The 12010-nt window shown below is 38.1% G+C and overlaps 1 protein-coding gene across 6 annotated transcripts in view; it reads right to left on the reverse strand.

The window, feature by feature from the left end:
• Positions 1-12010, reverse strand: part of LOC117423478 (dynamin-like 120 kDa protein, mitochondrial) — a 38675-nt gene that overhangs the window by 21449 nt on the left and 5216 nt on the right. For 3 of the 6 annotated variants that reach the window (XM_058990418.1, XM_058990414.1, XM_058990415.1), the window contains exons 4-19: positions 11057-11164; positions 10554-10607; positions 8955-9028; positions 7908-8018; positions 5911-5964; positions 5521-5625; positions 5112-5198; positions 4607-4720; positions 4275-4355; positions 3282-3356; positions 3121-3192; positions 2452-2551; positions 1963-2093; positions 1445-1517; positions 1247-1319; positions 1037-1152 (exon numbers count right to left, since the gene is read on the reverse strand). In XM_058990418.1, coding sequence (XP_058846401.1) covers positions 1037-1152; positions 1247-1319; positions 1445-1517; positions 1963-2093; positions 2452-2551; positions 3121-3192; positions 3282-3356; positions 4275-4355; positions 4607-4720; positions 5112-5198; positions 5521-5625; positions 5911-5964; positions 7908-8018; positions 8955-9028; positions 10554-10607; positions 11057-11164 — 1428 coding nt within the window. The remainder of the gene's footprint in view (positions 1-1036; positions 1153-1246; positions 1320-1444; positions 1518-1962; positions 2094-2451; positions 2552-3120; positions 3193-3281; positions 3357-4274; positions 4356-4606; positions 4721-5111; positions 5199-5520; positions 5626-5910; positions 5965-7907; positions 8019-8954; positions 9029-10553; positions 10608-11056; positions 11165-12010) is intronic. The other 3 variants (XM_058990417.1, XM_058990416.1, XM_058990419.1) reach the window with 3 other exon arrangements.

Genomic DNA, 12010 nt, shown 5'->3' on the forward strand with positions numbered 1-12010 from the left:
ATAAGAGCAAGCTGTTGATTTTCTACATTCTCTGGGATCCATTACCAGCCTCCCGCTGCACCAGAGGAACACTGTGCTCCTTTTTCATCCACAATAGATACTGTATTAATTGCTCTTTTACTTGTGTCCCCTGAAGATTTTCGTTCAACCTGAGGTGTGCGCGAATCAATAAGAGCACAAAGGAAAATGGAGCCAGGAGTTGAAAATCATAAATCTAGCTTCAGCTTGCTGTCTTTAGTTAAGGGGCTATTAAAATCGCTAAACGGAAGCAGAGGTGAGAACTGCAGGGATGAACTGCCAGGTTAACTCCACAGTTAGGGTGACTAAACTATAACAGCTGTGCTAAAGTGTTCTTAGCCTAGTAACTAAACACAATTTCAACTGGAACATGGAAACACTGTGGGGTCTGTGTAAGTGATCTACAGGCTCTGGATCTAAATACCAGTTTTTTAAATCATTAAAATAGGATCGTTGATTTACATACATGTACAGAAATATACTAAAGAGACTCGCATGCACAAAGGGACATATTGTAATGATTTGTTTGGATCCTTCTCAGTTTAGATCAATTGAACAGACTCCTACATATACAAGAAAAGTAGCAACATATTATATGTATATATATATATATATATATATATATATATATATATATATATAGTCTGTATCAATCTAGCTGTAGGAGAGGCAATTAGCTTGTGTGATTCTGGTAACCAAGCTGGGGCGACCTATTTACCTTTCTTCCTTATTATTTAAGCTTTCCCAAAGTTATAAATTGCAGACACTCAGTTTATTACAAAGGAACAGCTAAAACAACATTGTTTTGTTTTATATTATTTCTTCTAAATGAGAGGCAGGTGATGCATGTTAGTTTGATTAGACCCGTCACAAACGACAGCTTGCAGAACAACCCAACTTCCATTCATGTGGAAGGAATTTAAACACTGCTGTTGTACTGGTTCTACTGAAAGACTGCAATTTGTACACAGTGTGGATTGCATGGGTAGATCCTCTTTGCTCAATCAGAAGTACATACCTTTAAATGAGTCTGCCTGCTGCTCCACTGACTCGCGGACCATTTTCCAAAAGCAGTCTGATACAGCCAGGCTCAGGTTCTTAGTGGTCACCTGATGTGCCTTCAGCATTCCTGTCCTTTTAGGATACAAAAGGTGCAAGCCTCAGCACACAAGCCTTTGCAGTGACACCATGTATTTAAATGCTTGCAATAATGTGCTGGAAAACCTACTTTAATAATTTGGAATTCTGGAAAAAGTCCTCTTCGTAATCTTTAATAGAGTCAATGCTCTCGCTGCTACTACCTGATCGAAAGAGGGGACATTTTTTTTTTTGTAATCAAAACTATTGATTTCAGTGACAGAGTGGTCAGTTATTGATTTTGGGTGGAAGGTTAGTTTTTAAAAAGGTTCCAGATGGAGACTTTTACCTTTTCCGGTCACAACAGCAAAGTACCCCAAAGCTTTCATTGGAAATAACCTTCCCTCAACAATTTGCTGAATCTGCAGAGATGAAAAGCAATAACACATTGTAAAAAAAAAAAAATATATAAAACCTAGACTGTTCTAAGACATGACCATGTTGACTTTTTTCATATTTTTGAATACCTTGATCACAGGTGACAAGACATACATGCAGACTGTGATCACGAATGGTAGTGCTGAAAGTACAAATGCCCTAACGTTTTTGTAAGTGCGCAAGCATTATGAAAAATGTATCTTTCCCAGAAATCATATTTTGCCTGCCTTACCTGCTACAGTTTACAAAATCACTAAAGACCTGCCTACTAAATTATTCAGAGAAACACAAAGAGAAATCTTTATCCATCAGTAGGTCAACAGTTCTGCATGCTTTAAGCAAAACTAAAACACGACAAATCAGACTAGAGTAGCACATCTTTTTCAAACTGAGAGTAACCAAATTACATGTACAAGAAAAGTGACCCACCCTACTGGGACTGGCCAGGTTTTTTTCAGCCAAGTCTACTTTAGTCAGAACAAAGATTGTTCTTTTTCCCTGGGGGTCCATTTGACTGACGAGGTCTGTTACAATGCTGCGCTCCGCATCCACAGAACCATCTGTAAAACAAAAAAACATTTACAGCAGTTAAATATACTGGAAAATCAGCTAATAATAATAACACTAATAATAACAATAATAACACCAATAATAACACTAATAATAATAATAATAATAATAATAATAATAATAATAACACTAATAATAACAATAATAACAATAATAATAACACCAATAATAACACTAATAATAACACTAATAATAATCATAATCATAATAATAATAATAATAATAAAACTACAGTATTAATAATAATATTTCACCATCTAAACAGTTCCAACTTTCCAACAGTACACAACCAAAACTAGCAACTGAGCTAAACTAAACAACCACAAAGACAGTGACAAGTCTCTTCACCTTGAATGCAGAGGATAATGGCATTGGGATTCTGCATATAAGCCTTGCTGATACTAAAAATGGTTTCCTTTGTGTCCGGGGCCATGCCTGACGTCACGGTCTTCAAGATAAAAAATAAAAAAAATAAAAAATAATAATGTATTAATGGAAATGTGGTGCATCTTTTTTACATCTCCTGTGCCATACAAGCTAAACGGTTGTCTACAGAACGAGTTTTCAATTTTGAATCTGATTTTACTATTGAGATTATAGGCATGCATGAGTGAGCCCTATATTCCAGGCAAGAAGGATGTCAAGCTGAAGCTCAGTCTATGACAAAATTAACAAATAATGTTGGGTTAAACAAACTCTGCCTGCTGCTAGTGCCAGCCCCTTTAAATATTCAGCAAATCAGCTTGTATTATTATTATTATTTATTTCTTAGCAGACGCCCTTATCCAGGGCAACTTACAATTGTTACAAGATATCACATTATTTCTACATACAATTACCCATTTATACAGTTGGGTTTTTTACGAGAGCAATTTTAGTAAAGTACCTTGCTCAAGGGTACAGCAGCAGTGTCCCCCACCTGGGATCGAACCCATGACCCTCCGGTCAAGAGTCCAGAGCCCTAACCACTACTCCACACTGCTGCCCTGTAAACTGTCTAGTCTAGTCAGTACTTACGCTGATAACACCTGGGAGGTCCACCAGTACCATTCTCTGTATGCCAGGGCCCTTCACGCTCAGGGAGATGGTCTGCAACAAGAGAATGAAATGTGCATAAGCAGGAATATACACACCATCCTCCACAGGGTCTACTGCACGTGTGGCACTGTAACAATTACCTCGGGGCTGACAGTTTGTCCTTCTTTCACACTCTTCCTCATTCGTATCTCTATTTCATGACGAAGGGCTGCCAGCTGCGAATGAAATGAAATGAAATTAAAACAACAATAGAAAAGCTTGTTGGTTTCTGAAAAAGAGAGATGTAAATACAGTGGAACATCGCATATCCGCCCTGATCAATTAACCGCCTCGCTAAATAAATAAATAAATATTAAAAGCAGGCTACGAGAGTAATGGCATTGCCAGCAAATGCAGCTTCCGCGATGGAAACAGAAAGAAAGCGTTATAGCAATCAGCCTTTTGGAGCGTTCCCCTTTAAGAGAGGCAGGCTGTGTGCGTGTGTCAGTCAGCTGCATGTAGCAGTGACGTTTCAATACACCAGGCGAGAAATGAGTTTATATGATGGAGTGCATGCTTGAAGATATTGGCAGCGTGTTGTTGTAGCTTTTAAATGCATTTGAATTAAACAAAGCAAGCTTCATAAACGCAATGCTTACCGGCCGTTGTTATAAAATAGCCGAAGCAATATTCAAACCGAGCTGCTTATCGGCTGTTGGCAATATCAAGAAACAGCGCAAAGTACCGTGACAGAGATATTAAGAAAGCAGAACCAGGGAGGCAGGGACTTCTAGAGTTAAGAAAGAAGCCATCAGTTGCAGGTTACTGTACATTTATCTTTGCTTGGAGATGGCTTATAGCAAACCGCATAGCAACACTGTGTATTTGTAGCCTAATTAATCTTGTTTACGTTTGCTTACTTTTAAAGAAAAAAATGTCCCCATGTTTAAAGCAGTTTGTGTGTTGTTTTTGTTCATTAACCTATTTATGGATGTGTAAATGCTTTTTCTATAGATGTTCGCAAATCCGACTTTTTCACATATTCTCCTATACTCCAGTCCACAGGGTACGGATATGCAATGTTGTACTGTACTAATGCTAGATGAACTGTGTCAGCCTGTACTTTTCCGTTATGTATTGTTTAACACGCTTACATCTTCTTCTTTAGTGAGGTCAAACTCCCGGGAACTGTCTTTAAACATGGCCACATGGTGGGGGCCTTCACTCAGGGTCACCTAGGAAGATGAAAGAAAGCGTTGTAATAAAATTGGATCTTTCCCGTAGAATAAGGGCTACGTCACATCAGATAGAACGGTTTGTAAAAATAAAGCAAAATGCAAAAGACATCTGCATGTATAGTTTATCACTTGCACCAGGTCACACAATTAGTCAGTGGCTTTGCAGAGAGTGAGACCCAGTTCTCTGCTTGATTTGCTGGTCCACACTGTCACCTAATGAACAGCAGTGTGTCGTGTAACCAGCTCACCTTGACAGGAGATCTGGTCATCATTTCTCCTGAACCCCGGGGGAATATCCTGGCCTGAGCAATCATCTCCAGCACACTGGTCTTCCCAGCACTCTGATCCCCAACTACAACAACCTGAGTTATAAAAAACAAACAAACAAAAAAAACCTTTCTTTTTCTATTAAACACTTAAACAGAAACATAATTTCAAAGTTCAAGTGGTGCATTTAACAAAAAAAGAAATGCAGCAACCCTTATAGAAGTTTACCACAGTAAAAGCCTAGCAAGGTATACAGTGAAAGCATGCTAAAGCACATTAAAAACCATGGCAAGTCATGCTAATCTATCACAAATGCAAAGCATAAACATGAAAAAAACATGGGGGAAAAAATTGAGAATTAACACAAGCCTACACAAGACAGCAGTGTGAGTCACTTTCTTGATCGGATGTTCTCACATCTCACCCATGGCTGGTGCTAAAGCTCACACTGATGCTGCTTTAGCACTTTCACATTTCAAGTCTTACCCTCGGCAGATGATCCTGCGTATTATAGTTGGAATCATAGTCTGAGAGGATATCCAAAACCTCAGAGTACATGTCAATCAGGGACTTCTACAGGGAGGAAAAAAATATACATCTATAACAATAGTAACAATAATAATTGCTGTCTTGTGCAACATTGCTAACTTAAAACAGCCAGAAGTGGTAACAAACAGGTGGGTATATTGTGTAGTCTGTTAAAGTCTGTTAAATCTTCACAAAATAAATGTTTAGGCTTTGTAAGTAATCAGTTTGCAACATACGGTTCCTGAAAAATTACGGTCAGCACTTAGAACATAGTACATTTGCAGCCAAACTTTTAAACTGGAAAGCCTTGGCTAAAGGGCTCTTTCCTGCATGAGGCAATGAGAGCCCCAGAAGTGCAGACTCTTACATTGACTTTCCTCTGGTGAATGCCTTTATCATCCTTCTGCAGCACCACTTTCCTCAGCTCCTTGTTCTCCTTTTCCAAGCGCTCCAGGATTCTCTGGTACGTCAGCTGAAGAAGAATGTTCAGCCGTGCAACGAGCAAAAAAAACAAAATGGAACTATTATGAACATGAATCAAGGTGAAACGGCACCTGGTTCAAACGGCTTCCGTCGTCATTTCAGTATGAAGGAGGTAAAGGTGTATGCCCTTGCAACAAAAGCTGTTCATGTTATAGATGATTCATATTTAGAGGTGTAATACCAAGTAGACTTCCCCCCAGATTTCAACATATGAAGTATAATCAAACTGCCTTCTCCCTTATAGTTCAGGGCACATAATAGATTCATTCACTACCTGTGTTCGAAGAAGCTCCTCCTGCAGCTGGTCTGCTTTTTCTTTGTCTGAAACCTTTAAAAACACAATTAAGAAATAAGCGCCTCCATTAATAAGCACGGTTGGTCTAAAAACAAACGTGCATGATGTGATCACTGAAACTGCTTCAAGAAAACAGGAATCCACTTTCGAGGAACACAAACAGAAAAGCTACAAGCAGCCACTCTCTGCTGCAATGTTATTTTTTATTCTCACCTGATATAATCCTGAATGATAGAAATGCTCAGTGGTACAGGTGTACTGCAGGATAACAGCTGTTAAGAGGTGCTGCATTCTGCTGTTTTTCATAGTGATCATATCAATTAAAACACTTTGAATTACAAATCTAATTGGATGGCACTACCATAAGTATACTTTGCAATAGTTATATATTATATTATATATTTTATATTATAGTCTACCCAGTCATTTTGATAGAACCTAGGCCTGGACATCTACACAGCTCTCCTAAATATAATATGGGCATAACGTTTCAGGTTAAATAAAGTGCGCGTTTTAGTAACGTGCAACACGCAAAGTCATTAGAGATGCAAGAAGCATGTCTGTTCATTCTAGTATACTTTCAAGAGTAACAGAATACTCTGATTCTTGTTCTGTACAGTATTAAAAAGACACTTCAAACGCTGAGCCGAGGTAACCTGCAAAAGACTTGGGATTGTTATTGAGTATCTTCACAGTATAAAATGTTCCGATTATTTTGAATGCTTTGTAAATTTGCACTTCACACCAACACTCTAGAACAGGGGACCCCACAAACACCAGATGAAGACGATTCATTAAAATGACCACTACAAACAAAGGGGAATGTTGAGACAGAATGGGACATGTTAATGCAGAGATTGAAAGCGCAACTGCGTGCAATTCCTCCAACACAACTCATTTTAGGATTGTAATAAAAAAAAGAATAATCTAGTACCAAAATTTGAAAGGGTGTTGATATATAAACGAGAAAGTCAGATACTTAAAACATATTTTAAATAAAGCATATTCCATTAATAATTGGTACACCCATATGTTTGACACCACACTAAAAGGATTTGCAGTCAATGCAGTTTCAAATAATTCAACGGATATTAGTAGCAGATCAGCATGAAAGCATTCCCAAGACACCCTTTCGGATTTGGAAAAGAAAAGGTAGGAAAATGCTGTGAGCTGACATTCAACCTGTGTGTGGAAGGAACGACCTGAACTGCATGCTGTGGGTTGATTTTAGGAGCTCGAATCAAGCAAACCCTCACCATGTATTTTATCTTATAGTATCCAATGGCTCATTCTCCACTAACAGCATTTTCGTGGGTGGCAAGCCTTGAAATACATTCAAAACTACTTCTGCGTAGCTTTTTATCAAGAAAGTATACAAGGCAAGTGAATAATTAAGTTACAAAACATTGTATGTAGGATCTTAATGATCTAACTTGCGAAACATTTGCTGATACCAGTTTTGGAAATACTGATACAAAAAACAAATTACAAAAAGAACCAGATGTCAACAATGTTTTATTCTTACTATATTCTACTGGAGAGGCTAGCCAAACACATTCTAGAAGTATTCAACACTTCAATGAAAATTTCCAAACCGTTTCAAAAAATATTTGTCATACAAATTTCTACACCCCAAACAGTGTTGTGTTACTGCGTTGCATGCTAAAAGTTGTTATGACAAATATACCGTATGTTTTAATCAGGTAGAGAAGCTCTTTATAAATTGTGCATGTCAGTGTATCCCTTTCCACTTCTGGACAGCACAACAGAGACACACCCTCAGTAGAAAACTATAGTAAGTGCAATACGAGTGGACGTTGCAAATCATCATCCTTGCTCGTACTTGACAGGCTGGAGAACGGAATACACGTCACTGCCTGGCCAGCGTACAGCGGTTTAGCCACCCTGAAAGAGCCTGTCAGTGTGAATGCAGCTGTGGGTTTTGAATGGTTTGTTTGATGTTTGTAAACCTTCACCTTGCGCTTCTGCTGCGAAGAGCCTGTGCTATACTGCCCTGCGGCCGTGCGCGCCGCCTCTTCATGCTCCCGGATTTGCTCCTGTATTAGAATGAGTTCCCCCAGCAGACCCTGCCGTGAGTGTACAAAGGAAGAGAGGTAGGAAAGAGGGGGCGGGGAGGGGGTGAAATACAAATCAAATAAAAAAAGAGGTGGAAAACAAGTTAAACATAAAGCCAGGTGGAAATATGGAAAGATGGGTAAAGAAATGAGAAGTGGGAGAATAAGAGAACTTTGATCCTTGACCGCCCTCTACTGGCTGACTAGAGTCATCATCTTCAACATGGTTTTACCAAAGTGTGAATGTAGGGCTTGATGACTGAAATCCATGTGTTCAACTCAAAAGGGCTACTCTACTGTACGTAAATCATTGCCAAATTGTACAGAAATAAATAAATATGCATTGTTTTATAAATGTGCTTACAGAAACGATATTTATGAATTTAAATCTATGACCTGTTAAACTAATCTGAAATCGTTTCTTTTTGGAGGCTAGCATTTTTTTGTAACTCTGCCAAAACAACTAAATATAATAGGATCTTGAATTCCAACAACAGTTATTTTAAAATAGATTACATAAAACATAAAACACAGGGTACGGAATAGCTAAATGGTACTTGGACTAAACGTAACAAGGACCAAATGAACATGCAACACACACATATGATATGAATGACAAACTATCATGGGTCTATTGTGCACTCAGGAGGTATGTGCCAGAGGTGAGCTGTGACACGCTGGTATAAAAGCACATGGTCCATTACAGTATGGCTCAACAGACCCCACTCACTGATAGATTATAAAGAAAGGGTTACGATCCCTGTGTCCCCAGTGTGAAGTGCTTCTGGTCACTGGTGAGACCACAGCCATGGGTCACCTGCCAAGGGTCATTATTATCTGGTGAAACGAGATTCTCCAATAGAGAGAAGCTATAGTGAAGGAACCCCCCCACACACACTATACTGAACACCCCAACGTTAAAAATACCCTCAGCTTTTTTAAACTTGCCTTCTTATACTGTCTCTCAGAGCCTTCGAAGCTGGCGTTTTCTGAGGCTTTGAATGTGGCCTCCCCCGATGATTCTGTACAGAAAAACAAAAATACAACCAGTTTACAAACTACAACGACAAAAGGTTAGTTTGAAAATGAATCTAAATCTTTCTTTTTTTAATAATTAAAAAGTAAGGGTCTTGTCTAACGACTTACATCTATTTAATAAAACAACTGAAGATACCGAGGCGCTGCTGTTAGATTTGTTAGTTTTCATAACCTTTATAGACAAAGTTTGGAGATTGACTGAATACACCTCATGAACTTAAAAAAGTTTAGCTTTCCACCTGGTATTCCAGGTTAATAAAAAGCATAGGGACTTTTTTTTCTTTTGTATATATACTTTTTTCATTTTAGCTTGCAACACTGTACAAACTGTTTCATTAATATGTACTTCAGATTAAGACCACCAAAGAAAAATATATTTTCATGCTTATTTATTTAATTTAGGCAGACAGGCTTTTTGGGATTTGACTTTGATATTTAAAAGCAGTTGAGCAAAAGTTATGAACATACGAACATAAGAAAAGTTACAAACGAGAGGAGGCCATTCAGCCCATCTTGCTTGTTTGGTTGTTAGTAGCTTATTGATCCCAGAATCTCATCAAGCAGCTTCTTGAAAGTCCCAGGGTGTCGGCTTCAACAACATTACTGAGGAGTTGGTTCCAGACCCTCACAATTCTCTGTGTAAAAAAGTGCCTCCTTTTTTCTGTTCTGAATGCCCCTTTATCTAATCTCCATTTGTGACCCCTGGTCCTTGTTTTTTTTTTTTCAGGTCAAAAAAGTCCCCTGGGTCGACATTGTCTATACCTTTTAGAATTTTGAATGCTTGAATCAGATCGCCACGTAGTCATCTCTGTTTAAGACTGAATATATTCAATTCTTTTAGCCTGTCTGCATATGACATGCCTTTTAAACCAGGAATAATTCTGGAAGCTTTTCTTTGCACTCTTTCTAGAGCAGCAATATCCTTTTTGTAGGATATTGCTGCTCTAGAAAGACCAGAATTGAACACAATATTCTAGATGAGGTCTTACTAATGCATTGTAAAGTTTTAACATGACTTCCTTTGATTTAAATTCAACACTTTTCACTATAGTGTGCACCCAGAGAAGCTGCAGCACAGGTGTAAACCAGGTATGTAGCAGAAGTCAAAGGAGACGATACAGAATTATCAGTATTTGTATCTGTTGTTAAGTACACTGTAAACCGTATAAATCAAACTACTAAAACACATTTTTTTAACAATAAATCTTGCCATTCATATTGTAATTTCATTATGAAACAAAAATCTGAATTACAGTTAAATCTTTTTGAATGCAGAGAAAAATAACAGATTTCCTTAACTAAATGTAGTTTAATTTACCCAATTACTGAATTGTCAGAAACACACAAAGTCACATTTGTGTAGCTGGACGATACAAGGAAGGCTGTACTAGGTTAATGGTATGTGCCAGGGATAGGAAATAACAGAAATTATAGAACTCCAAAAAACATCATTCAAACTGAACTTGAATTGGAAGGTGAATGGGAACAAAAAGAATGGGGATTACACACCTAACAACAGATGCAGACCAGAAGCTCCTTTGACTTCACTAACCAAACTCACACCTGTGAAAAATCAGCACAAAGGGGGGAAAATGAAATGATAGTGACAAAAAGAAATCTCAAACCAGTCTCAAAACACACCGTCAAAATCACAAACAAACTACAGTTTCTGAATGAATTGGACAGTCACGTTTAAAATCTTGGGACAACAATAGTTTGTGCATCTGGTCACATCCAAGGCATATACACGGAAAGGTTTGAATAGCTCCAATATCTTCCTAGAGGCTTTCAAATACCAAATAGAATTGATGGTTCTAGCAATTGTATCCGTTTTAGCAGAGCAGAATTGTAACTATCTTTATCACAGTATTGAGGATCACAGTGCCATAATTCAAACAGAATTTCAGCTGCTGTGCAGGATTTTTCCCCCCTCCTGTATTTACTGACTACACATTAAAAGCAGCAAAGCTAATACTTGAGTTTTTAAATAAACAGAATCTATTATTACAAACCCTTTGACATCAGGCTTTTCAGAAAACTGAAGTTCTCTCCGATCTTCTCAAAGTCTGGCAGCAGCTTGGCCAGGGTCTCTGCATCGGGCAGCGCGTTGGCTATTTTCTCTGCAAAGAAGAAATAAATAAATATTGTTATTTAAAACACTTTCATCTTAACAGTAACACAAGCATAAGCTGAAACATGACAGATGAGTTTTAGTTTTTTTGTCTTGAAAACTTCACGTTAACTGTAGAAACTAAAACAAATCAAATATTCAACCAGGACAACCAGTGTAATGTTATGAAAAAGAAATAAAAAATACATTTAGGTAATATTTATTTCCCATTAAAGCATAACAGAACCACCTGGCTCAAAAAAAATAATAATTCCACACTCCAGACGTGTAAAGTCTAGAAAAATAACTGCAGTTCGCTTTTGTTGCATAGGACAGACAACTTCATTCAAAACTGCAGACCAGTAAACTGATCTTGTGCATGCTCCGTTTTAGTTATTTTTCAGCACAAATCAATGACGCTACAGTATGATCAGTGCTACTCCTTTGTAACACTGTATTCTGGAGCCATCATTAAGAGACTATCTATGTGTGTTCTGACATATAAAGATAATGCAAGTGCTCGTGAAACAGCATTATAGGGACAATGGCAGTCAAGACCATGCTGCTTTACAATGAGGAAGCTGTGTAAAGGGCTGCCCTATCAAGGGTAACAGTGCAATATGTTTTCAACAGGTTCTCTTCCTGTACGTCACTGTGCAGAAAGAGGATCAGCAGCTCTCAAAAGACACAGCAGTGTCCCCTCAGCAGCAACAGTCATGTGAGTGCAAACCCACTCGTTAACATGGAGGAAGTCAGCTCAGGGTTGAGCTTGTTTTCAACAAGGTATAATTAATAAAGAGGTTCAAGCGGCTCTATTATTGAGCTCAAGTCATTAGGATTAAACAGTCTACTCACA

The sequence above is a fragment of the Acipenser ruthenus genome, chromosome 17, assembly GCF_902713425.1.
Source record: "Acipenser ruthenus chromosome 17, fAciRut3.2 maternal haplotype, whole genome shotgun sequence".
NCBI lineage: Eukaryota > Metazoa > Chordata > Actinopteri > Acipenseriformes > Acipenseridae > Acipenser > Acipenser ruthenus.